The sequence below is a fragment of the Dromiciops gliroides genome, chromosome 6, assembly GCF_019393635.1.
Source record: "Dromiciops gliroides isolate mDroGli1 chromosome 6, mDroGli1.pri, whole genome shotgun sequence".
Classification (NCBI taxonomy): Eukaryota; Metazoa; Chordata; class Mammalia; order Microbiotheria; family Microbiotheriidae; genus Dromiciops; species Dromiciops gliroides.
This window is the reverse complement of record NC_057866.1, coordinates 110,299,489-110,327,363: the sequence shown is the minus strand read 5'-3', so window position 1 is coordinate 110,327,363 and position 27,875 is coordinate 110,299,489. Positions and strand designations below refer to the sequence as shown.

At 36.4% G+C, this 27,875-nt stretch overlaps 1 protein-coding gene across 1 annotated transcript in view; it reads left to right on the top strand.

Annotated features, from left to right (window-relative positions):
- The first annotated feature begins 2,285 nt into the window (after positions 1-2,285).
- Positions 2,286-27,875, top strand: part of STK33 (serine/threonine kinase 33) — a 105,583-nt gene continuing 79,993 nt past the window's right edge. Inside the window, exons 1-4 of the mRNA XM_043972391.1 lie at positions 2,286-2,669; positions 3,998-4,120; positions 16,554-16,667; positions 22,186-22,290. Coding sequence (XP_043828326.1) covers positions 2,286-2,669; positions 3,998-4,120; positions 16,554-16,667; positions 22,186-22,290 — 726 coding nt within the window. The remainder of the gene's footprint in view (positions 2,670-3,997; positions 4,121-16,553; positions 16,668-22,185; positions 22,291-27,875) is intronic.

Below are 27,875 nucleotides of genomic sequence, written 5' to 3'. Positions count from 1 at the left end.
ACCTGGACATAACATTGATCCATAATGAATCAAATACAGCATATTTCATAGATGTCACCATACCAAATATGAAATCTTCAGAATACATGGAGAAGAAATCAAAACCATGTGGGATGAAGACCAAGAACATCCCATCCCATCATCCTGTCTTGTAGTGGAGTTAACAAAGGTGCTTTCAAGGAATTTACAGAAGATGAGCTCACAGCCCAATACTCTTATTCAGTTATGCAAAGCAATCATTTTATGCACTTGGTGCAGTAGTCTACAGGACATTGAATATAATCAAACAATAGTAGGATGGTGTTTTGTCCTGTTGGTTTCGAAACTGAACTGATCAAAAAGATGAGAATAAGATAACAAGGAGGATGAAAATAATAATAATAATAACTTCCTTTTCTGCAGTAGTTTATGATTTACAAAGAGCATTCCTCAACACAAACTCTATGAGGCAGGAAATGGAAGCAGCTCCATTTTCTGAGGATGCTGAAGCTCAAAGAAGTTAAATCATATGATCAGGGCCACAGGGATCTGAACTCAAATTCAAACCCAGTTCTTCTAACTTCAAGTCAAGTACTCTTTCTGCTATATCACAGTTCCTCCCAGTTTTGAGGATGGTATAATGAAAAGGGTACTAGGTTTGGAGTCAGAGAGACCTAGAGTTTAAGCCTGTACTTCTTGTTAACTGTATAACCTTGGGCAAGCCACTTAGTTTCCCAAGAAGACAGCTTCCTCACCTATAAAGTGAGGTTAGACTAAATGATCTTCCAGGTCTCTGAGTTTAAAATCTTATTCTCTATGAAATTATTTTTATTCTCTAGGTCCTGGCATGACCTAGGTAAGAAGAGACTGATATAGTAGAAAATTGATGTGACAATTTATTTCAACTATCTAAAAGGCTATCTTATTAAAGAGGGACTACCCTTTTTTTTATTTGGCCACAGAGGGCAGAAGTAGCACTAATTGGTAGAAATTATAGGGATCTGGGTTCCAACAATTAAAGTTGTCCAAATTAACTCTCTTGGGAGATATACCTCCCTATCACTCAAGTTTTTTGTTTGTTTGTTTTTTTGCGGGGCAATGAGGGTTAATTGACTTGCCCATGGTCACACAGCTAGTAAGTGTCAAGTGTCTGAGTCTGGATTTGAACTCAGGTCCAGTGAATCTAGGGCCAGTGCTTTATCCACTACACCACCTATCACTCATTTTTAAAGCAGAGGGTGAATGACCACTTGTCAGAAATATGGTGGAGAGATTTCCTACTTAGGTGCCTGTTAGTCTAGGTGATATCTTCCAACTCTGAGAATCTATGAAAATGTGAATAGCAGCCTTCCCAAGGTCACAGAGCTGAAAGGTGGCAAAATTGGGACTAAATTCTTGAACTTCTGACTCCAAGTCCAGTATCTTTTCCTCTCCAATTCACATTACCTTTGCAACCATAAGTCACATCCTTCTAAGATGAATGGAAAATCTCTACTCTACAATAATCTCTATTTTTCTTATAGGGAATATGAGGATGAGAGTTTATTTACACTTTCATCATATAGACCTTTAGAATAAGATAATTCCCTTGAAAATGTTGTGGCTTTACTGTAAGTAGAGGTGAATTAATAAAGCTGTTGCTTTAATAAGGATACCAAAGCACACACTTAAGTGTCATATATGTTTTTTCAATTATGCTATTTGGCATTTTTGCAATCATGGTCAGACAGAGGATGATTTTTTCTGATTGGAGTGCAATGCAAATGTCCATTCACTGTTCAGGCATCCCTGTGCAATTATAGGAGATAATGATCCATTCAATGAGGATATATTTCTATAAAGGGGCCAGTTTTTAGAGATGACATTCTCTGTGGTTTTGTTCTAAGCCCTAAGCTCTTGTGTCCAGGAATACTGTTATAGAGTCATTAAGTTAGATAATCTAACTTAATCCATTTAGTTTACAGTGAGGAGACTGAAGCCCAGGGTGGAGAGTAGACAGACCTGAGGTCACTCAGGTAGAACATGGGTGGCTGGGTCTTCAGACTTTGACTAAGACTCCTAAAAGTTACTTTGTCCATACTCTGGTTTCTCGCTGGGTAGAAGCTGACAACTTTCATTTCTTTTGTTTCTGCAGATCTGGTGTGCCAATGGCTGTTTAGAGTTTCATTAACTTGCAAGATTACATCAGAAGGTACTTTATTTGAAGGAGTTTGCTTCTTGCTTTTCCTGCCATTTGTTACTCCTTCAAACAGTCGAAACACTCTCTCTTCATCTCCTCTGCATGTGGTTAAAAACCTAAAAAAATAATGGCTGATTGTAGCTTTGGCAGAAAAAACCTAAAATGCCCTGAATGTTCTGGTATTTCCCAACCAGACAGGATTAATACATGTCGCTGCAAAAGAAAGGATGGCTCTGGTTCCATTGTTTCTGTGGTGGAGACATCCCAAACTTCAATCATCAACACTGTAGAGTTTCCACTTACAACAAACATCAACAGAAATAAAAACTCAAGCACTGAAAACAGCACCATAAAAGAATCTATCAACTTCGAACATACATTGGAAGAGTCACCAATCCTCTCTCCATCTATCTCCACACTCCCATCCCAGTGGTCATCCCCAAGCTTATCCCCATCAGTGATTTCACAAGCATCTTTCCATCCAAAGGAACAATTCTCTAGCACTGGAGAGGTGAGCAGATTCTGGTCAGTGGCATATTATTCTTTTGTGTTTGTTTCCAGGTATTGCTCAAATCAATCATTGCTCATGACCCTGAATGACCAGGAGTGCTCAATTCAATTCAACAAACATTTATTAAATGCTTACTATGTGAAGAGCACTCTACTTGTCATTGGGTAAGATACAAAAATGAATAAATTGTAATTCCTACCATACAGAAGCAAGTTATAGTTAAGGTATCACACCCTGACACCTGAGACCCAGTCCCCCTTTTCTAGGAATGGGGAAGGAAGATTGTGCTTAATCATTAAGTATCATATGCTGCAGTAGCTTGTATCTGTGAAGTGTCAAAATTACTCAGATTCCCATTTGGATATAGTTTTTATATTCTGAAGTAGCATGGGACCCAAATGTGGACCCACATACAAATATGGGGAGAACAGAGATGTATCACACAGTATCCTGGCAGTCTCAGATTATGAATAGGTAGGGTTATAACACAGAACAAACACAGAGGCATAATGGCCCACTCTCTGATACTTTACCTAAAAGTTTGCCCCTACATTCTCCTAAACTCTGCATGGAGAATATCACCAAAGATTGGTTAGTTTGACCCGTATGGCACCACTAACTCTACCTAAATTCTCTTCCCTCTCTAACCCAGCCAATGGAGTTTCTAAAGCTCAGCTCTAATAAATGGCTCCAATTTGTACCCCCACACTTACCCCAGTTGCTTATGCAAGTACTGTCAATCCAGATTTCCTCACTTGTGAGAAAGAAGCTTAGATTTTAGCTGAAATTAAATCTGAATTTCAAAGCACCTTCACTAGCTGATGCTGATTAAAGTTCAGATATAGGGTGAAGGTATTTTTATTACTTAAGAATAATTCTGGTTGTCTAGATGTAATGTCATATGTAGTCTCTGAACGAGATTGCTTTTCACCAGTGACAGCCAACCTTTTGACACCCCATTGGACAAGTTTGGACTTATTCCTGTTTACACTTGGGCTCAGCACAGAAATGCTAATATATTGTAATATAGGCCAAGTATCAATGGAGATGTGCCAACTGTTGGCATTTGCAACAGCAGCAAAACAATCCATTGAGTGCTTGCTGGCTTAGGTGCCTAGCCCCAGAGGCAAAGCCAAGAAAAGCCATGAGATAAGTCATATAGGGTCTTTTAATTTGAATGAGAAAGCATTTCTATTTCCATTTACATTGAAAAATGCCTTGGTCTACATTAGAGATTATATGTAGTTATCTGAGTTAAAGTATTGGCTTTATATTAATAGGAATATTACATTTGTAGCATAATTGTATTTTTCCTTTTTGGCCAAAAGCCCTTAAGAACCTCAGACACAATTGAGACATGTAGAAAACTCTCACAACAGCAGTGGACTCGTTCCAGCTCTACAGAAGGAAAAATTCCTCACATGAGGATGGAAGATTGCACTGCTATACAGGTATGAAGTCAAGTACTACTTTCCCTGTGTCTCAGAATGAGTTTTTCAAATGAGACTGGAAGAGCACACAATTTTTTATTCTCTTATCTATTTTTTTTTAACTACCAGGAAGAAATTTTCCATTTTTGCTAACCCAGTAAATTTAGGGGAAAATAATTTTCTGTAATGAAATATATACAATTCTCTTACTAGTTTTAAGAAAACAAGCCTAACTACTTACCAGAACAGAAAGTTTGGGGTGAAATCAACATGAATAAAGAATAGGTGAAAAAAATCAGTTAAAAGTTAGAGTGTTTTATCCATGTGACTTTTTTTTTTACCTGAGTATTTTTGTATCACTTAGAAATCATCCCAGAGTTCCTTTTCTGTGTTATAATTTAGTTCTTTGTTGTAAATTGGCCAATGTGTCAAAAAGATTTATTAGGTACTGTAGGACCCCCATCACTTACAACCTGTATGACCCCAGGCCTCCGTTTCCTCCCATAAAAGGGAGGGATTGAACTACATAATCTCTCCGGTCACTTCCAATCCTATGATTCATTTTGTTGTTGAATAGGATGAAGAAGAATACTTCAAGGACACATGATGTCTTTAGTGTGACTAGGTACTTCACTAATGAAGATTTCAACTACTTTTCCATGGTAGAAAATTTCTATGGGTTACTGTGGCTGAAAAAACATCACATGTGGCCAACTTTCTGATGATGAGCCTCTAGAAACTTAGCTGGGCTGGTCCTCAAACAACAGATAAACATTCTTTCTCTTGGCCTATCCTCAAAACACTTTGAGCCCAATAGAATCTGCCAGACTTCTCTATTGCTGATGTAGCTTTCAAGTGTTTCCAGTTATTTCCATGCCATGATAAGAATAAAGACTTAGATTAATGTAGCTTATGATCACCAAGAAATTAGCTTATTTTATTTGTTACACATCACAACATTGTTGTGAAAATATCAACTCCATTTTACAGATGAATAGACTAAGAGGCTCAGAGAGCTTGAGGGATTTGTCCAAGGTCACATAGCTGTTAAGTGGCTGGAACAGGACTCAAACCTTCTGATTCCAACTTCAGGGCTCTTTCTACTACAATGTATTTCCCCTATTGGCTCTTGGACCCACATAACATATAAACTGAGAAGGTGAGGACAGGCTTTTTCTTGCTCCACTTTTTGGGTCTTGAGGAATGTTATTTCTGTCTAGATGTGTGACATACTAGAAGGTATTATAAAAGCAGTCTTTTTCTATATATTTTCCATCAAAGAGGATCAAATTAATTAGACATATGGATGTCGAAATATGAGTAGCTTACTAGAAAGAACAGCAGACTGGATGTCAGGAGAACTAGGTTCATAATATTGTAGAATGTTAGAGCTGAGACCTTAGAGATGATCTGTGTAATTTTCTCACTGATGAGACCCTTGAGACCCAGAGAAGGCAAGTGACTTGCCAAAGGTATCACAATTACTGGGCTGGCTCTCTCACTCATTAAATATGTTAATTTGGGGCAAAGCACTTAGACTTGATAATCCTCAATTTCCTTTTTGGTAAAATAAAGGGGTTGGATTTATTGCTTTCTAGGGCTTCCTCCAGCTCTCAAATTCTATAAAATGTAGCTAAATGTCTTAACTTCTTAATGCAATTAAGAATCATCTTAACTCAGAACCTATGTTGCCCACCCATTCTTTAGTTTGCTTTTTTTAAAAAAAAAACCAGGGGTTTCTCCCTCTGAAGTTATCTCTGCCCATACTATGTCCAAGAGTAAATAAGTTAATACTTGTGCAGAAATTACATCATGTCCACAGAGGAGTTTAGCTGTGTTTGGATGGTAGGTTAGATGGATAAGCTGAGAGCTATGAAGATGTAGCTTTTTGTAATGAAGTCTTACATGGCAAGCCAAAAATTATAATCAAAACTTGTTTGGCAGCCACAGAATATCCTAGGTTGTACTGGCCTTATAAGAGAGGCACAGTGGCATAACGAGTAGACAGTTGGACCAGGAGTCTGGAAGATCTGGGTTCAAGTCTCACCTCTGAGATATAGATATATGCACGTATGTGTGTATATATGTATATGTATATATGTACACATACTTATATGTATATATGTATACACACAGGTAGTTAGATAGCTAGATAGAGACTGTGAGCAAGTTCTTTAACTTCTCAGTGCTCCAGATAACTTTCTAAGATTATGTTGCAGAACAGTCACTGAACAGCTATGATTAAAGACATGTCCTCACCACAAACTCCTTAAATCAATGAAATGAAAGGTCTGGGTAGAAAGAATAAAAAAAGAAAAAAAATCAAAGTATGATTACACAGTATTGTACTATGAACAAACTACTCAATTTATAGACATAGGCCCTGGGTTTGAATCCTCACTCTCTATTTACTAATTGTGTGAACTTGGGCAAATCATTCTTGGGCCTCAGTTTCTTCCTCTTTAAAACTAGGGAGCTGGACTAGATTTTCTCTTAAGTTCTCTCAGCTTTAAATTCCATGATTCTCTGACCTTTATAGGCTGGGGAAAAGGCATTAGCTTTCACAGTCTTTCAAAGATAATTTTGAAAGGATTTATCTTAGATGACTTCTGAGTCAACTTGAAAATTTGATGAGTGAAAGAAATTATTCAGAAAACAGAAAATCAGTTAATAAATAAACATTTGTTAAATTCTTACTATGTGCTAGGCACTGAGCTAAGTCCTTGGGATATAATAAAGACAAAAGCACACAGTCCCTGCCCTCAAGGAGTTTATATTCTAGTGGGGAGAAGTACATACAAGGTACACACAGTGTAAATGGAAGATAATCCCAAATGGAAGGCACTGTAGGAGTGAGGAGATATGCAGTAAGGGGGACCATGAGGACAATGGGAAAGTCTTCTTGTAGAATGTAGGATTTTAGCAGAGTCTTGAAGGAAGCTAGGAGGTAGGGATGAGGATGGAGGGCCACACATAGAAGACAGTTGATGAAAAGCCACTGATTTGGGAGATGGAATATTAGGTACAAAGAACAGAAAGAAGTCCAACATCCCTTTGTTTAAAGCATGTAGAGGGAGGAAAGGGTAAGAAGAGTGGAAAGGTAGGAAGGGACCAGGTTGTAAACAGGATTTTATATTTTATCTTGGAGTTAATAGGGAGCCACTGGAGTTTATTGAGTAGGAGGATGATATAGTGAGGTCTGTACTTTGGGAAGATATCTTTGACAGCTGAGTGAAGGTGGATGGGGGAGTGGGGAGAGGCCTGAGTCAGGGAGACTGATCAGGTTATTGAAGTAGTTTAGGGTGAAATAATGAGGACCTGCACCAGGGTAGAGGCTGTATGAGTGGAGAAAAGGGGTTTTATATGAGAGTTATTGTCAAGAAAGAAATGATAGGATATGGCACTGGATATGTGGAGTAGATATGAGTTAGGAGTTATAGTTGGCACTGTTGTGAGTATTAACAGGTCTGGGAGCATGGTGGTGCCCTTGACATAATAAGGAAATTTGGAAGAGAAGACAGTGGGGATAGAGGTGGGGAAGATAATATTGAGTTTGAGATATCTGCAGGACATCCATTTTGAGGTATCCAATGGGCACCTGGAGATATGAGTTCAGGAGAGAGATTAGGACTAGATAAATAAATATAAAAATCACCCGCGTGATCTTTATAATAAAAATTGGAACCGTGGACGTGGATGACATTACCAAGTAGGGTCATATAGAGTGGTGATTTCAAAATCAAATAGAAACAAGGGCCACTAAACCATACATAAAGATTTTCGCAGACTGCATATTGACTTAGAAAACCATTAACATTAACATCATTTATGTTTTATTGCATTTTTATTCATTTTGTTAAATATTTCCCAATTACCTTTTAATCTGGTTCAGGCCACACTCAGGAGTGTTGTGGGCTGGATCAGGCTTTGTGTTTGATACCTCTGCTATGAAGTGAGTATTCTTATCTATTTTTTGTGTTATGGACTTCTTTAGAATAATGTTTTTAAATGATAAAACACAAAGGAAATCAATTCCCTATCAAAATATTTTTTAAAATTTATTTTTATTTATTTTTGCAGGGCAATGAGGGTTAAGTGACTTGCCCAGGGTCACACAGCTAGTAAATGTCAAGTGTCAGAGGCTGGATTTGAACTCAGGTCCTCCTGAATCCAGGACCAGTGCTTTATCTGCTGCACCACCTAGCTGCCCCCCAAAATATTTTTTTAAACAAGTAACAGTCCTCAGGTTAAAAACCAACCCTTTGTATGGAGATGGAAGAGAAGAGGGCCAAGGAAAGACTCTTGTAGGAGACCCACAGTTAGTGGGCATGACCAGGAAGAAGATTCAGCAAAGAAATGGTTAGATGGGTAAGAGGAGAACCAGGAAAGAGCAGTGTTACAAACATCTAGAAAGCAAAGAATATCAGGAGAAGAGAGGGATCAGCAATGTCAAAGGTTGCAAAGAGAGTAAGAAAAATGAGCACCAAAGGTTATTAAATTGGACATTTAAGAGATCTGTTGATAACCTTCGATTGATTGATGAGGTTGAACTCCAGACTGCAGAGTTAAGAAGAGGGTGCAAAGAAAGGAAATTAAAGCATTGACTGCAGACAGCATTCTCAAGGAGTTTAGCCATGAAAGAGAGGAGACAGATAAAGACAGTGGGGATCAAGTGAGGGTTGAGGATGGGAGAGAAATGGGTGTACTTGTTCAAAGGAGGGAAGCAGATCTTAGGCAGAGAGAAATGAAAGATAATTGAAAGCGAGAACATGACAGAGGGGACAATTTGCTAGAGAAAATAGAATAATATGGGATCATGAAGGCCTGTAGAAAGGTTTACCTTGGTATTGAGAAGGGCCACCTCTTCATGTGAGACAGGAGTGAAGTAGGACACAGTGATGGAATGTATCTCAGTAAAGTGAGATGAGGAGGAGGGGAGAAGAGGGATCTCTTGGTGGATGGCCTCAATTTTTTTTTGAGTGAAATATGAGGCAAGGTCTTCAGCTGAAAGGATGTTTTGGGGGGCAGAGCCATGGAAGATTTTAGGAGGAATAAAAATGTTTGAAAAGTAGGTTTATTATGAAACTGTGTGACCCTGGGCAAGTCACTTAATAACACCGTTTGCTTCAGTTTTCTCATCTATAAAATGAGCTAGAGAAGGAAATGGCAAACTGCTCCAGTATCTTTCATAAGAAAACCCCAAATGGGGTTATGTTGAGTCAGACATGACTGGAAATTACTGAATAACCATAATTTATACAGTACACACATATATATATGATACATATATGTGTATACATGTATATGGAATTGAAAAAGGGGAGACAGACAATATAATCACCAAGATGTTAGCATAGTTGCTTTCTGCAAAAGTCTCAAACCACAAACTATCAAAAGAAAGAATTAAGCACAAGTTATTGAGTAATTATATCTTGATCCACAAAATAAGAAGATAGAACCTTCTCACTCAAGGAAAAAAAATCATGAGTGAACTCCAAAGAACTTTAAGACATTGTTTTCATTCTGCACCTCTATTTCTAACTAATTTCATGAGGCTACCAGTGAGTGCAAACAAGCTCTCAAGCCTTTGAATAATGGTTCTTTAAGACAGTGACTCTGCCCAAATCCCACAGAAGGTAGCAACTATTAATTCTCCTCCATTATTCAGAGGCAAAGAGAGGGGGCAAAAGAGCTGGAATAGAGTAGATGTGTGGTACAGCCCACTTGGGGCTATAGGCTAAAGGGGAACAGAGCATCCAGCCTGGGTAAAAGGGGATTAGAAATCCAGGTGGGACCAGTCTTTTCCCTATAGAAGAGACATAAATCCAGTTTACCCACATCTATCCCAACGTAAGGAGGCTGAGGTTACATAGCAGCCCAACCATGGAGGTCTTTTCAGCATTAGGAAGGGGGAGGGGTCAAAGAACATGTGATGGAGAATACAAAAGAAAAATTGAAACACCAAAAGATTTAGAAAAAAAGTCCCAAATAATATCTGGCAAAGAATTAAAGCAAGAGAGAGGGTCCCCCAAATGTAATAATAAGTGAAACCTCAAAGAGAAACCAAAGCATGTTGAACAAATATTATAATACAATGGAAAATGATACTATATTACCTAATTGAAAAAATGCAGAATCCAGTAGGATCTCTAGATATCGTGGAAAAATAACAAAAAAATTCCAAAATGGTTAAAAAAGAGAAATAAGATTCTTAAAAGATATTTTAAATTAATTTAAGCCAAATTCAGAATTTTTTAGAAACCTCACAAGTACTGGAGTAAGAAAAAATGAATTACATTATTTTAAATAATAATAAATAAATAGAAACTGTGAGAGCATTATGTCAGATTTGGAATTCAAATACCAAAATGGAGGAACACTTGACAGAAGAGAAACAAAAGACATTATCATTAAAAGTACACATGAATTTCATAAAGGTCAAAGTGAGTGGACTTGACAGGATGTGTAGAAATAACCTAAGGATAATAGGTCTTCCAGAAGAACATGGAAAATCATAAAATCTGAATACCAGAGTGGAAGAAATAATACAGAAGAAAGAAAACTGTCCAGAACTTCTGAGTATGGACAATTGTTGTTCATCTCTTGCAGCTAATAAAGCAACAATTAAGAGTATCCACAAATTGCCACCAGGAAAGCACACACATACATGAGCATATATATGTACCTTTCTGAAGGGTAGATATAAATGCCCTATTTTCTTTTTTAAAAGCTACTTTTTTATTCTGAACTTTAACATTTAGAAAATAACATTTTCATACATGAAACAGAACAAAAAGATGATTCTTTTTGAAACCATGAGCTTCTACCTCATACCCCTTGTTTTGTTTAAAAAGTAAATAGTAAATCACACATATTACTTTGAAAACCATCCTGTGCTTTCCCTATTCTTTTCTTGTGAATTAAAAAAAGTTTTAAAGGCTTTATTTTTTAAAAATCATTATCACTAAAATCTCCTCTTTCCCAACCTTCTTCCTCAGTTAACCAAGAGGAAGGGAAAAACAGAATACCTTTTAAAACCTTGTAAAAATAAGCATAGTCAAGTAAAATGAATCCACATGATGTTCTTTTCTAAAAATATATTCTCTCTCTGCACCTTGCACCCATCACCTCAATATAAGGAAGTAACATACTTCATCATAAGTCCTCTTGAGACATGGATAGTCCTTGTGTTCATCAAAGTTCTTAAAATTTTCATAATCATTTTTCTTTACAATGTTGCCATCCTTAGTTTTCCTGGTTCTATTTACTACATTCTTTGTCAGTTTATGCTACCTAGGATTTCTATGAAATAATCTATTTAATAATTTCTTAAGGTACAATAATATTTCCTTACATGCATATACCATGATTTGTTTAGCTCTTCTTCTTTTGTCTAAAAGATAATCTAAGGCATGTTCTTAGCTTTTAGTTCTTTGTTTTTCTTCTCTTTTTCTCTTTTGACTTACCCCTAAAGGATAAAGAAGTTTTGTTTGTAGATATTCTTTCTTTTTATTATCCTCCTTCTTTGCCCCCACTTTTTTCTGTTGAGGTTTATATATTTCTATACCAAATTCTTTGTGTATGTTAAATATTTATTTCAGATACGAGTGAAGTTCAGCTAATGTCCACTCTGCCCATCCCTTTGTATATTCTTCTTTTCCTATACTCCAGTTATAAGAAATATCATTTCACCTACTTTTTCTTCCTTTTAACACTAGTGTATTCCTTTTACCCTTACTTCTTTTTTCCCCTCTTCAGACCTTTAGAACAGAATCAAGTCACCCCAGAACCTCTATTTTTCTTATTTAACTCCTCCAATATCCTTTGAAAATGATACCTTTCTGAAGGTACACTTGTTTCTTCTCCACCATTAGAACATTATCATTATGTAATTTTAAAATCTTCTAATTGCTTAAATTAAATTTTACTTTCTAGGTTTCTTTGGACTCTTGTGTTCATATTTCAAAGTTCCTGCCCAACTCTATTCTTTTCATCATAAATACTTTACAATTTTCTATTCCATTAAGATCCTTTTCCCCCTGAACAATTATTCTCATCATAATAGGCTAAGTTACTCTTACTCATAAAGCCATACCTTTTGCCTTTTATAATGTTGTATTCCAATATCTCCTTTAGTTTAGACTAGGAAATGTCTATAAAGGATGTATTTAATATTTCTTCTTTTCTACATTTGTTTATGAATTCCTTTTGTTGTAGCTTATGATACATTTTTAAAGGTATCCTGTGATGCTGAAAATAATATTTCTATCCAATAATCATTGTGGTTACATACAATCTACTTTTTCCAACATTCTATTCAGATCTTTAACTTCTTTCTTCTTCTTATATTATATATGCATCTATATAACATGTATTTATCATGTTTTATGAGAGTAATGTTGATATAACTTATACTATTTTGTTTTACTATATGTGTTTTTAAATTTCAGTTATCATTAAGTACTTAGATATATCATTCATTGAAGGCATATTTAATGTTCATGTTTTCTTATCTGTGGAACCTTTATGCAAAATATTTTCCTGTTCATTTAAAAGGATCTATTTATTTATTGTTCCCACATCTGAAACCATGTTCAGGGTTCCTGAATTTTTGCATTGTCCTGAGCATAATAAATTTCATTCCTACCTCTAATTTTAACTCTGTATGTGCATCTGTTTTAAATTTGGTTTTACTTGTATGTATACAATAAATTGTTATGTGCTATTTTCTAAACCATGATATAAGTCTCTTCCATTTTAGGAGTAAATTTAGCCCATTACTACTCATAGTCATAACTGTTAAGGTTATTCCCCCCTCTAATCTTCTTTGTTTTAAAATAAGCATTAGGTACACGTGGTCTGTTTTGTTTGAAATACTTTGATCCCCTTATCCACCCTTTCACATACACTCCGCTGCCCAGCCCCATCCTCCATACCTCCTTTCCCCCCCAGAACACTAAGTGTTTTGTTTGTTTTGCTTAAAATAACCTGTTCCACCTCTCTGCCCAGATACCTACTTCTCACCTTACCCAACCTAATTCATATTCTTTATTTTCCTTTACTGTTTTTTAAACACTTCCTTTGCCCAGATCAGTTGAGAGTAGATCAAACTCATTTTGTCTTCCCCCCTCTTTGTTCAAATGACCTTTATCTGTGGTACTCTATTCACACCATTCCATGCTTCTTTCTACTAATATGGCTTTATCTGATCTTTTTTCATGGCTTTCACGTATCATGCTCTCCCTGCATTCTCTCAGTTTCCTTAGACACAGCAAGGCTACTAAAAGACAACACACTTGTCTCTATTAATCATGAAAACCTTGGCTCATTCTAGGTCTTTTTTCCCCAAATAGACTCTTTTAGATTTCTTAAGTTTCTTTGATAAATTTGCATATCAAAATCACTTGTCACTTCTAATTTCCTTAGTAGGAATGATTTGAATTCTTACCTCCTGCTGAAAAATTTATACTTAGCTTTGTAGGGCAAAAAGGCTGACTTCCTGACTTACAGACTGACTTCTTATACTTTTCAATCTATTATTTCTTCCCGCCCCCTTTCTTTCATTACTTGTCATTTATAAGTAGTCATGTATTGCTCATAATACTTTTCCTTGATGTGTTGAAGGGCTTCTGTCTGATAACTTGCAAAATTCTTTCTTTAATGTTGAACCTCTCTGTTAACTTGGTGAATATTTTAGTGCATAAGCTATACATCTGGTTTCTTCTTTGATGGTGTCTTGTGTAGTCTATGAAACTGTACTTTGTCCTATTTCAAATACTCTGGACAGCTTTCTCATATGATTTCCTGAAATGTGGTATTTCTATGGATTTCATTATTATTTCTATACCAGAGCTATAGACTTCCAATGGGAGGTATTTCAAATTTAACATGTATAAAATAGAAATCATTATCTTCTCCCATAAGCCTACTTCTCGTATTTCTTTATTTCCATTGAAGGCACCATAATCATTCCACTCTGTGGACTCCACAGAGTCTTCTTCAGTGGAGGAAGTATTACCTGATCTGAGTAAGTTAGTGATTCTAAAAGCAGAGCTAAGGATATAATGCATCCATGCTGGTATAAATATGACATGAAATCAACATATATTTGTTGTACATAGTGCCATAGATATAAAAATGAAATGATGGAAGATAGAATATTGTCTATGGGTAACAATTAGTAATCCAGATTAACTAGAATGGAGAGTTTGTGAAGGACTATATTCCATCCTATGTTACCATTCCTCTACAAAAGCTGACCCCATGCCTGGAGTGCATTCTCAGCTTATATGTTATCTTCTAGAGGAAGCCTTCCTGATCTCACTAGTTATTGGTGCTTTTTGCTCCCTTAAAAAATTATATACTTTTATCTGTTGAACCCACTCCTTCATAGACTATAAGATCTCTCCTTGAGGTCATTTGCTATTTTTGTGTTGTTTTTTAATCTCCAGAATTCAGCCAGTGTCATACAGTAGGTACTTAATAAATGTTTATTGATAGGATTGCTTTTCTCACAACAACCCTGTGAAATAAGACTTTGGGGACATCCCATATACTAAGTATTTTTGATATTTTTGTGTCTCACATTTTAGAGGGGGAGGAGAATCTGACTGGAACTTAAATTTCTTCACAGAATCCTTATGGTATGAAACACTAATTATCTGTGGAATATAGTTTTGAAGTGCTTATTTTTAAGAATGTCCTAATTGTGAAGGATTCTATCCCTTGGTTTTTGTCCTCACTGACACATAGTTATTTTCCCTTCCACTTACAGACAATAAGGCTTTTACCTTTGAGCTTTTGGTTTTCACTATTTTTTAGCCTTTCTCTAATCCCTGAAAGTCTACTTTGCAGTACTAAACTTATTGGTGTCCCTGGTCCCTAAATCAATTTGTTATCTTGGGTTCCAAGATGTGTTATACTTAAAATGTAATTGACTCTACAAGTTTTGCTAATGCCATCATCCTTTGAAAACTTAAGTCTTGCTTCTGCTCCTTTCTTCCCTTCTATCCCTTGATTACACATAATACAAATCATAAGTATTTTATATAATTTATAAAACCAGCTTCTAGTTTTATTTATTAATTCAATGGTTTTCTTTCAATTTTATTAATCTCTCCTTTGATTTTCAGGAATTCTAATTTGGTGTTTAGTTGGGGATGCTTAATGTGTTAATTTTCTAGTTTATTTTAGTTGCATGCTCAATTAATTGATCTGTTTTTTCTCTATTTTATTGATGCAAGTAGTTAGGGATATAATTTATTAAGAAGGAATAATACATGCAAATTCAGAAATAACACACTAAGATCAGTCCATAAGTTTGTTGCAATACTTTAATGAATCTGTCATCTCATTGATATGAGTTATTTTCTCCATTGATGCAAATTACCATCCACCCATTCTTTTTGGTCATTCAGAAAAAGTTCTAGAGTTAAAATCAGAGCACCATGGGTCACCACCTGCCACTTAATACCCACGTAACCTTGTGGAAGTTATCTGATCTTTTTGGGCCCCAGTTTCCTCATCTGTAAAATGAGAATTCTGAACCATACAACCTCTAAGGACTTTTCTAGCTTTCAATCTATGATCCATGATCCTGCCCTATGCATTTTTCCATGTTGCCCTCTAAATCTTTCACATAGGACTATTTATCTGTTACCCTTCCTTTTTACTCAGTAAATTCCAGTGATTCCCTGTTGCCTATAGGATCAAATACAAAATTCTGTTTAGTATCCAAAGCCCTTCATAATATAGCCCAAGCCCCCGACTTTCCTCGCACTTTATACCTTTGTCTTCTGCCATACCGGCCGCCAGCCATGTACTCTTCAATCCAATGGCACTAGCTTCTCTGATATTCCTTAAACAAGAAGGCATTTTTCTCAGCCTTTCTCCACATGCCTGAAACAATCTTCCTCCTCATCTCCATCTGCTGACTTCCATGGCTTCCTTCCAACCCCAACTAAAACCCTGTCTTCTATAGGAAGCATTTCCCAACTCCTTTTAATTCTAGTGCCTTTTTTCTGCTTATTATTTCTTTTTGTATGTAGCTTGTTTGTACATATTTGTTTGCTTGTTTTCTCCCTCATTGGATTTTGAGCTCCTTGAGACCAGGGACTGACTTTTGCTTCTTTTTGTATTCCTAGTGCTTGATGCAATGTCTGGCTCATCATAGGCACATTAATTATTCATTATTAAATAGTAATACATTTTAATGGCTGACTGACTTGATAATTCAAGACTAGTTCTCAGTATAGAGAGAGCAGGGCTGTATATATAGATCTGGGAGTGAAGTTAATCTCTGATGAATACAACAGTCCTCAGAACATAGTCTCTAGCTGCCTCATCATTGATATTGCTTAATTCTTAGTAAGCTCAGTCACTGTGAATATCTGAGATTTCCAATAACCACTTTCTGACAGAGAGAGATCAACAGGATGTTGTTCTTTTCCTCCAGCAAATATATTCCTTTGGAAGAAAACTGGGACAAGGGAGCTTTGGAGTGGTCATTGAAGTCATACACAAGGAAACAGATCTTAAGTGGGCCATGAAAAAAGTGAACAAAGAAAAGGTAAGAAATATCAGCAGGGTGGGCACATAACACTTTAGGTAATATAACAATTAAGGGTAATAAATAATTGGAATAATAATGTGACTTTTGTATTTCATAATATGGATTTTGGTGAGTAGCATGGGAAAAGCTCTGTATTTATAGTCCAACATCCTCTGTTCAGATCCTAGCCCTGACACTTACTCCCTATACTGTACCATCTGTGTGCAAAGCATGTAACCCCTCTGGGATTCAATTTCTTCAATTTAAATTGAGAACCTTGGACTATTTGGCATCTAGGGTCCTTTTCACCCCCAATCTATAATCCATGAATGAAAGAAGATAAAATAAATCAGATAGCATGAGAATGAAAAGTGGGGAACAATTTTCCAGGTGGAAGCTCTTCACTGAATTAAACCTATACTTACTGACCCATCTATTTGCTTCCCTTTCTACTCACACTGGACTCTACATATTATGTCTCCTCAAACCCATGGTTCTCCTAACAGGTCAGAATGAATTCTACACCCCTTGGCTAAGAATTGGAAATCAAAGGAATGTCCATCAATTGAAGAATGGCTAAGCAACCTGTGGTATATGATTGTAATATTATTGTGCTATAAGAAATGACAAGCAGGATAATTTCAGAAAAACCTAGAAAGACTTATATGAACTGATGCATAGTGAAGTGAACAGAACCAGGCAAACATTGTCCACAATAACAGCAATATTGTTTGATGAATAGCTTAGCTATTCTCAGCAATATAATGATCCAAGACAATCACAAAGGACTAATAATGAAGCATATTATCTGCCTCCAGAGAAAGAACTGATATTGATTGAACACAGACTGAAGCACGAATACAGGCTAAAGCAATCAACTTTTCGCTTTCTTTCTTTTTTTTCTTTTGTTCAACCCTTGTTGTACAAAATGACTAATGTGGTTTTTTTTACATAATTGCTCATGTATAACCTAAATCTGATTGCTTGCCATCTCAGGGAGGGAAAGAGGGTTAGGAAGAAGGGAAGGATAGAATTTGGAACTCAAAAATTTAAATTAAAATGTTTTAAAAATATCCTACACCCTTTTCCCCTGAGAACCACCCAGTCCTTTCTCAGTTAATAAATGGTAACATAGGACTCATGTTGTGACTATATCAATTGCAAGTATGATATAGTAAAAACGACTCTGAATTTGGAGTTAGGATACCTGTATCAGAGCCCTGGATTTCAAGTTAACTAGTTATATGTCCTTGGACTTGAACATCAATTTCTCTATGCTTCAGTTTCCTCATCTATAAAATGAGAATAATGATACTTGACCAGTTCACTGAGCTGTCAGTAGAGTACTTACCAAAAACAGTATGATGGAAAGGGAAAAGAATGGGTCTGTGGGTGTGAGCTGCCCTGACTGAGTTTCTCCTCTTTACCATTTACTTAACTATTTCTTTAGAGATAATGGATACAACTATCAATTATCTAGTAATTAACCATTTACAAAATGTTTTATATACATTATCTTATGTGATGCTGACTACAATCCTGTGAAGGAAGTTTTGCTGCAATTCCTATTTTATAGATGAGTAATGAATGGGATTTTGAGTCAGAAGACCTTTGTTTAAACTTTGACTCAACTCTTTGCTAGCTTTTTGACCTTGTATGAGTCAATTATTCTTTTCAGGAGTCAATTTACTCATCTCTAAAATGAGAATATCATTTTATATACACAAATATCTATATTGTGTATGTATATGCATATATATGTATGTGTGTATGGTATGGTATGGTATGGTATGGTATGGTATGGTATGGTATGGTATGGTATGGTATGGTATGGTATGGTATGGTATCTATCTATCTATCTATCTATCTATCTATCTATCTATCTATCTATCTATCTATCACCTATCTCATAAAACTCAGGGCAGCCAGGTGGCACAGTGGATAGAGTTCCAGGCTTGGAGTCAGAGAAGTCATCTTTGTAAGTTCAAATCTTGCCTCAGACACTTGCTACCTGTGTGACCTTCGGCAAGTCACTTAAGCCTGTTTGCCTCAATTTCTTCATCTGTAAAATGAGCTGGAAAAGGAAATGGACAAACCTCTCTAGTATCAATGCCAAGAAAACCCCAAATAGGGTCATGAAGAGTCAGACAGAACTGAAAAACAACTGAACAAGACAACAAGGCCTCATAAAACTATTGAGAATATCAAATGAGATCATGTGTATGTATATATAAAGCATTATTTTGTAAATGACATTACAAGCTGTCAGCAATTATTATTATAATTTTTCATTGCTACCTGAAAGTAACCTTACTTTATCCTACCTGCTCTTCACTCCTTGCCCTCAAGTGTCTGCCCTCTTCTTTCCCAGACTACTTGTCCATTTCCTATTTGAAATTGGCTAAGCATCTCTTTTTCAGATGGACTATTGAATACTAAAACTCAGTGCTTTAAACTTTAGTATTTTATCATTATTTTTGTGTTTCTTTGCCTGTAAGGAAAAAATTTATAACATTGTTAACTTTATAGTATATTGTGCTAGAATCAGTATGATACATAATATAATTAGAAATAAAGATAGTGGGGTTTTTTGCCCAGTAACTAAAACAAACTATACTTAGTTTCCTACCAATTCCATGAAAATTGGTGATAGACAAATATAATTGTAGGGTCAACAGTGAAGGAAAGCACTAAGAACCAAAATTATTTCTAGTTAGAGAGATTTCAGTTCTCATAGACTGATAAAACTACATATAATTTTAAATGTTACTAGTAACCTTAGCACTGTCAAAATTAAGCACATGGAAATGGGGAAAGCCCACTAATCATATTTCATGTTTCAAAAAATCTGTCATTTCATTGATATTTGAACTCCTACCATTGATACAGATTGCAATGCATAGTCGCATTTTAACAAACAATAGAGTGAGATGCCGTGATCTAAAACTTTCATTCATTGGTGGACAACTTTCTGGAGATGAGCACCTCTAACCTTAGCCAGGCTGGTCCTCAGAAGACAGTCTGTCTCCAGATCCTGTATTTCAAACCTTTCCAACTTGGGATAATCAGTCAGAACTAAACCCTAGCCTGAGCTTCAAGAATTTAGAGTATTGAGGAAAAATGAGAGGAAAAGTTGGAGAGAGGTCAGTATCATCAACAACAATTAACCTAAGTGTCCTTATTCTAAATTCTCTTGAGTTTCCTGTAATGCACAAAATCAGTGAAGAAGGAAGGTAGGAAATTTAAGAGATGCCTTAGTTTTCCTAGAATTTTAGAACTGACTGGCCAGGGAAATTAGAGACCACCTCATCCCAAAACCTGATTTTACAGAAGAGGAACCTGAAGACTCAGGAAGTAAAGGGACTTACCCCATGTCACTTGGCTAGTAAGTTGGGTCTAATACTCCACATCTTTCGACTCTGCTTCTAGCCTTCTTCTCAATCATACTTACCTCTAATTTATATCAAATGATTTCAAAAACAAAATTTAGATAGCACAGACGGCAAAAAAACAGGGTAATTCTGAGGTCTTTTCTGAGACTCAGGATGAATTGTACACAATCGCTCTGCAAACCATACTTGAGCTATAAGGCACCTTAATACATAGAATATCTGAACTTGGAGAATATGTAATATCAGAGTTGGAAGGGAGAGTAGAGATCATCTGATTCAAGCTTAGAACTTCTTTTTTTTTTTTTGAGATATTTTATTTTTTCCGTTACATGTAAAGATAGTTCTCAACTTTTGTTTATACATGCTTTACACTTTCAGATTTTTCTCCCTCCCTCCGTCCCCTCCCTCCCCCCTCCCCTAGACAGCAGGTAATCTGATATAGGTTATATCTATATATATCTATACATATACATATAGATATATATACACACACATATATATACACATAATAACATTAATCCTATTTCTGCATTAATCCTGTTACAAGAGAAAGAATCAGAGCAGTGATGCAAAACCTCAAAATAGAAAAAAAAAACAACAGCACCCAAAACAAAAGAAATAATATGGTTCAATCAGCATCTATACTCCACAGTTCTTTCTTTCTTTTTTTTTCTTGGATTTGGAGATCCTCTTCTATCATGAGTTCCCTGGAACTCTTCTGTACCATTGCATTGGTGAGAAGAATATAGTCCATCACAGTAGGTCAACACTCAATGTTGATGATACTGTGTACAATGTTCTTCTGGTTCTGCTCATCTCACTCATCATCAGCTCACGTAAGACCCTCCAGGTTTCTCTGAACTCTTCCTGCTCATCATTTCTTACAGCACAATAGTATTCCATTGTATTCATATACCACAACTTGTCCAGCCATTCCCCAATTGATGGGCACCCCCTCAACTTCCAATTCCTTGCTACCACGTAAAGAGCACAAGCTTAGAACTTCTTACAGAAAATACTGAAGTATCCAGAGATTAAACTATTATACAAATTGTTAATGGCAGTCCCCAGATTAGAACTGAAGTGTCTGGTTTCTCAGTTCAATGTCAGACTGTTAACTGCTCTTTGTCCCTAAATTAAATTATTCCTTAGATACCATAATTATGTTCCCATATAATTTCCTAAGCTTTGAATTCAATTCAGTAAAAATGATTACTATTCATCGAACTGAATTACTTGGTATGGAACCTGTTAAGTATAATAGAAAAAAGAGTAATGCTATGAACTCAGTTCCTGCCCTTTAAGTTCATAGCTTACCTTGTTGAAGTTGACCTTCAGACAACAAAGTAGCTATATTAAACAAATATGAGAATTAGAAATGAGGTTTGCTTAAAATTGTGGAAGACTGCAACTATTACGTTTTGTGACTGTGGTCAAGTCACTTAATTTTTCCAGGCCTCAGATCATCTTTGTGGGGGTGAACTACATGATGGACAATAGTATAGTAGAAAGATTTCTGTATTGACCATCAGGATATTGGTTCAGATTCTGACTGTATTAGTGCAATTAGGCAAGTAATTTTACTTTTCTAGATCTCCATTTTCTTATCTGTAAAAGGGGAAGTTGGATAATATCTCTAAGGTTTCTTCCAACTCTAAATCTATGACCTCAAAGCAGAGGGGATACATCAGTTTCTTAGTAGAAACTCAGTTTTGTTTGGAAATAGTGTCTCTTCCCTCCCATCATTCCCTCCTCTTTGCCTTTCCTTCCTCTGACCATGCTTATAAAAAACAGTATTAGCCAGAAATGTGGGCTCCTTCCAGTATGAAATGAAGCAATCCTGGCCCTCCCTTAGACCAGGTTGGAGATGACAAATGTTATAGGAGCAGAATTGATAGAAGCAGAGAGAAGGAAGTTAGGGTAAGTGTCTGCTTAACTCCAGAGTCCGCACTACACAAGATTTGAAACTGACCAGAGTAAAAACAGAAATGAATCTAATTTAATCATGAGAATAAGGTGCTTATCACCATATGAAAGAGAAATAGCATGAAAAGATAAAGAATATATAAAGAATATGCACTTGTTACCCAGAAATAGCTTGAAGTGACATTCTGATTTCATCTTGTGTTTCCCCATCAATTAAGGCTGGAAGCTCTGCTGTGAAATTACTTGAACGGGAGGTGAACATCCTGAAAAGTGTGAACCATGAGCATATCATTCATCTGGAACGAGTGTTTGAAACACCCAAGGTAAGGTTGAAGAAGTGGGAGTAATTTGAAAGTTATAATTAATACAGAATAAACATTGTTGAGTCCTGTGATAAAAAGAGTAACAACTGCCTTGTCAGAGAGATGAAGAAGTGGAATCTCAGACAGGGTTAGTGACTTCTTTATGATTGGTCACACAGCCAAGAAAGTGGCCACACTGGGACTTGAACCTGGGTCTTTTGACTTTGAGGCCTCTGTTCTTATCACTGTGATGCCACACCATGTTATGAAGGACTTATTACTTATGTAATCCATGTATTTTAACACAGTCAGGCTTAAGGGTCCAATGATGTCTCCAAGTAGCACCGAGAAAAATTAGCTATGATTGTCACATGCAAAATACAAATCCTCTCTCATGCTGCAAAGGAACAAAGGCTAGCTAGACCCTACAAAGGTGGGCCCCTTTTAAAATTTTAATGTAAATTAAAAATTAAAAATTCCCTTAGCAATGTTAATTAATTTATGTTAATAATTTGATGTTAATAATTTCCTTCAAATACCTGTTGCTTTGTGCTCTCCCACTGACAGGTGTAGTGATTTGGGGATTACTTTTTCTGCTTCACAGAATAATAGAATATTATGGCTAGAAGGGCTCTTGAAGAGAATCTAGTCCAATCCCCTGACCCCCTGCTATCACCTTCCCCAGGCTCTGTTTTACAGACAAGATTTAGTTCTAATCACCACATTTTATGAGGAACATTCATAAACTGGAGCATATTCATAAAGAAACAATCAGGATAGTGAAGCTCCTGGAATTTATGCCACAGAGAGAGTTCTTTGGCCTAGAAAAAGGATTGTTCAAATATTTGAAGGATTGTCTTGTGGAAGAGGAATTAGAGCTGTTCTTGACCATATGGACTGAAGGCCTTTTAACATGGGATCTGTGAACTTGTGTTCTTTTAAAATATTTTGATGATTTTATTCCATTATATAGGGCATAAGAGTTCATTAAAATTACACTAACTACACAGGGCAATGAATAGAGTGTTGGGCCTGGAGTCAGGAAGACTCATCTTCATGAGTTCAAATCTGGCCTCAGACACTTCCTAGCTGTGTGACCCTGGGAAAGTCACTTAACTCTTTTTGCTTTAGTTTCCTCATCTATAAAATAAGCTGGAGAAGGAAATGGCAAACCACTCCAGTATCTTTGCCAAGAAAACCCCAAATGGGATCAGGAAGAGTTGGACATGACTAAAAGATAACTTACCAACAACAACAAGAAAACCTTTGGAATACCTCATATTTATATTTGTAATCCTGTTGTTGTTTTTTAAATTTTATTCATTTAAGAACATTATTACTGGAAGGAGTCCATAGGCTTCCCCAAACTACCAGAAGGACCCATGATACACAAAATGTTAAGAACCCTTGAGATAGAGCTAGTTTGGGGCTAGATATTTGGGAAAACCTCCTAACAATTCCTATCCAAAAGCGCAATGGCCTCCCTCTAGAGGCAATGAGTTCCCCATCACTAGAGTTCTGCAGTTTGTGGGGGGACCACTACTTATTTGGGGTGTTGAACAAAGTTTGTTCATGAATAAGGAGTAGACTAACCCTGAAGATCATTCTACATCTTTAGGTCTTGAAGACCGGCCACACTAAATCATCTCTAATCCAGGATAAATGACTCCTTCAACCTGTCTTTCTATGACTTGGTCTTCAGGTGCCACACTATCCTCCTCATCGTCCTTGGATACATTCCACTAGAACTTTATCATTCTGCTTTAAAAGGTTGAGTGACTTGGTCAAGACCAACCACACAACTGGATGGGTATAAAGCCAGAATTTCATCCTTGTCTATCTCCAAAGTTAGTGCTCTGTGCACTCTACTGCTCTGAAGACAAACACATGGTATTTCATATTGCACACAGTGGTGGTATCATTGGCTGTACTTTAAAAGTGTTAGATACTTTAGTTATCCTTCATAAATGGTAACTACCAATGGCCTTAGAATGTACCATTCTGAGTTATACATACAAAAGGCCTGATAACTATTGTTACCTTTCTGCCACCAGAAAAATAGATGAATTTATAATGTTGATTTTCTTCCTGAAGTCTGGAATAGCTGAAAGGGAAATTTAAGGAAATTGGCCTACTTTTATATATATGACTGTGTCCTCACAATTGTGTTGTTTGCTCTTAATTCAGTTAGGCTGGCTGCACAAATCCCAACATGGTTAGCCTTATCATTGGGGCAATCTGAATGATTGATGGAATGACTACTTGATTGATTAGGCCCCAGTGATTGGTATTGATCCCCCAAACTGCCGATATGACATGATCAGCTGTGCTCTGCTCCAAAGCATTCTCTGAAGAGGGATATTACCTTAGTTTAAGTAGATGTTTCTGAATATCAATTAACCCAATTCTTTTTCACCAGTGGCATACCCTTTTCCCTCTTAGATTTCATTTAACTATACTGTGTCACATTTGTTGTCGAGGTAATTGTACTCAATACATATATTTAAAACAAGCGTTTTGTCTTATGGGTCTGACAAGTTGATCTATGTAAGTGGATTACTTACCATTTTTTGTATTAGTGAGTTTGAAATATGTCTGATTGGTGCTGTCAACTGAAAATATGGGCCCACTATAGAAACTTATTTGATGAGCTTAAAAATGAATTTATGCACCTAAAAGTCTAGAAAATTCTGAGGCTCCTGCAAGTCAAATTGCAGGAATCTAGGAAGATTGTATCTACCATATGAAAATATGTTGGCCTCTTGTTTTCTTGCTATAGTAGGATCAGAAACTGCTAGGAATTAGAGCTGTACTGGCATCTTAGAGTTCATCCAATGCAGCCTTCTTGTTATACAAATTAACAAACAGATCCAGGTGGTGACTTGACAAAGATCACCCACGTAGGTGGTAGCTCAGCTAGGAGTCACATGTAGGAGACTCTGATTTTGCTATCTTTTCCTCTGAATGTTCCTAAAGCTTTTTCTTCTTTCTATTCTTCTGAATTAATGATATGCACAATTTAGCACTGAATCTTAGCATTGTATTGAATGAATAAAGATTGTTTATTTCAATATGGACTCTATAGCATCTCAGAAGTATAGTCATTAGCTTTTGCAGTTTCAGGGGCTCCTCTTTATTAATTCACCCTGGGGTGATAAAACTCTAAGGAATCAATATTCAGGTCAGTTGTACTCACAAGAAATTAATGAATCAGATTTATTCATTGATAATGGAGATATACACATTTCTTGTCTTCTCACTGAGTGTGGGGTAAGAGGGAAGTACAGAATTCAGAACTCAAAATCTTCTTTAAAATGAATATTAACAATAAAAAATAATACATTAAAACATTAAATGAACCCAGGAAGACATAGGAACTCATGCAAAAGTGAAGTAAACAGAACCAAGAGACCATTATACACAGTTATTGGCAATATTGTAAGGATGATCAATTGTGAAAGACAGATACTCTGATCGAGACAAAGATCCAAGACAAATCCAAAAGACCCATGATGAAAAATGCTATTTCCAGAGAGAGAGAGAGACAACTGATGAATCCTGAATACAGATTGAAGCATACTTTTAAAAATTTCTTTATTTTTTTTAAACTTTGTGTTCCAAATTTTCTTCCTCCCTTCCTCCTCAACCCTCCTTAAGAAATCAAGCAATTCAGTATAAGTTATACATGTGAAGTCATGCAAAACATCTTCACATTAGTCAGGTAATGAACGAAAACAGACAAAATAATTTTAGAAAGAGGAACTAACAAATAAAACTATACTTCAGTCTGTATTCAGATGCCATTAGTTTTTTCTCTGTTGATGATTTTCATTTTCCATACATCCTTCTGATAGCATCCTGCTCATCATTTCTTTCACAACTACTATTGCTAACTGTATTACCCACCATTCTATTCCCTCCCCTTGATATATACTCTTTTTTATCTTCTTTCACCCTATCCCTCCTCAAAAGTGTTTTGTTTTTTACTGCCCCATCCCCCAATCTGCCCTCCCTTCCCAATTTCCCTCAGGGCAAAACATATTACTATACCCACTAGGGTGTGCATGCTATTCCTTTGAGTCAATTTTGATGAGAATAAGGCTCACTCACTTCCCAATTCCTTCCCCATCTTCCCCTCAACTGCATAAGCTTTTTCTTGTTTCTTTTATGTGAGCTTCTTTTCCCCAGTCTGCCTTTCCCTTTTCCTTTCTTGCAGTGCATTCCTCTTACCCCTTAACTTTATTTTAAAGATGTCATCATAGGTCAGCTAGGTGACACCATAGACAAAGCACCAACCCAGGATCCAGGAGGCCCCAAGCCTAAATCTGGCCCCATGCATAAGCCACCCCACCCCATCTTTCCCCCAAAAGACAAGGATAAGCAAAAAATAAATGCTTTACAGATATCATTCCTTCATATTAAATTCACACCTGTGCCCTCTGTCTAAGTATATTCCGTTCAGTTGCCCTAATACTGAGAAAGTTCTTATGAGTTAGAAGTATTATCTAGGAAGATAATATGTAGGAATAAAATGTAGGAATATAAACAGTTTAACCTCTTAATATCCTTCATGGTTTCTTTTTCCTGTTTGCCTTTTTATGCTTCTCTAGGGTCTTGTATTTGAAAGTCAAATTTTCTATTCAGTTCAGGTCTTTTCATCACAAATACCTGAAAGTCCTCTTTTTCAGCGAAGTCCCATTTTTTCTTCTAAAAGATTATAATCAGTTTTTCTGGGTAAGTGATTCTTTTTTTTTTTTTTTGGTAAGGCAATTGGGGTTAAGTGACTTGCCCAGGGTCACACAGCTAGTAAGTGTTAAGTGTCTGAGGCCAGATTTGAACTCAGGTACTCCTGACTCCAGGGCTGGTGCTTTATCCACTGTGCCACCTAGCTGCCCTGGGTAAGTGATTCTTGACTGTATTTCCAGTTCTTTTGTCCTCTGTAATATCATATTCCATGCCCTCTGGTCCTTTAATGAAGAAGCTGCTAGATCTTGTGCTATCCTGACTATAGCTCCACAGTATTTGAATTCCTTTTTTCTAGCTGCTTCCAATATTTTCTCCTTGACCTGGGAGCTCTGGAATTTGCCTATAATATTCCTGGGAGTTTTCCTTTTGGGATCTCTTTCAGGAGGTGATTGGTGAATTCTTTCAATTTCTATTTTACCTTCTGCTTCTAGAATATCAGGGTAATTTTCCCTGACAATTTCTTGGAAGATAATGACTAAGTTCTTTCCTTGATCATGGTTTTCAGGTAGACCAATAATTTAAAAATTATCTCTCCTGGATCTGTTTTCCAGGTCAACTGTTTTTCCAAGAAGATATATCACATTGCTCTCTATTTTTTTTTTTAAATTCATTTGGATTTGCTTTATTGTGTCTTGGTTTCTCATAAAGTCACTAGCTTCCATTTGTTCAATCCTAATTCTTTGGCAATGATTTTCTTCAGAGAGCTTTTGTACCTCCTTTTCCATTTGGCCAATTTGGCTGTTCCAGCTGTTGACTTTTTTCCTGTGATCCTCCTGCATCACCCTCATTTCTCTTTCCATTTTTTCCTCTACCTCTCTAACTTTATCTTCAAAGTCCTTTTTGAGTGCCTCTATGGCCTG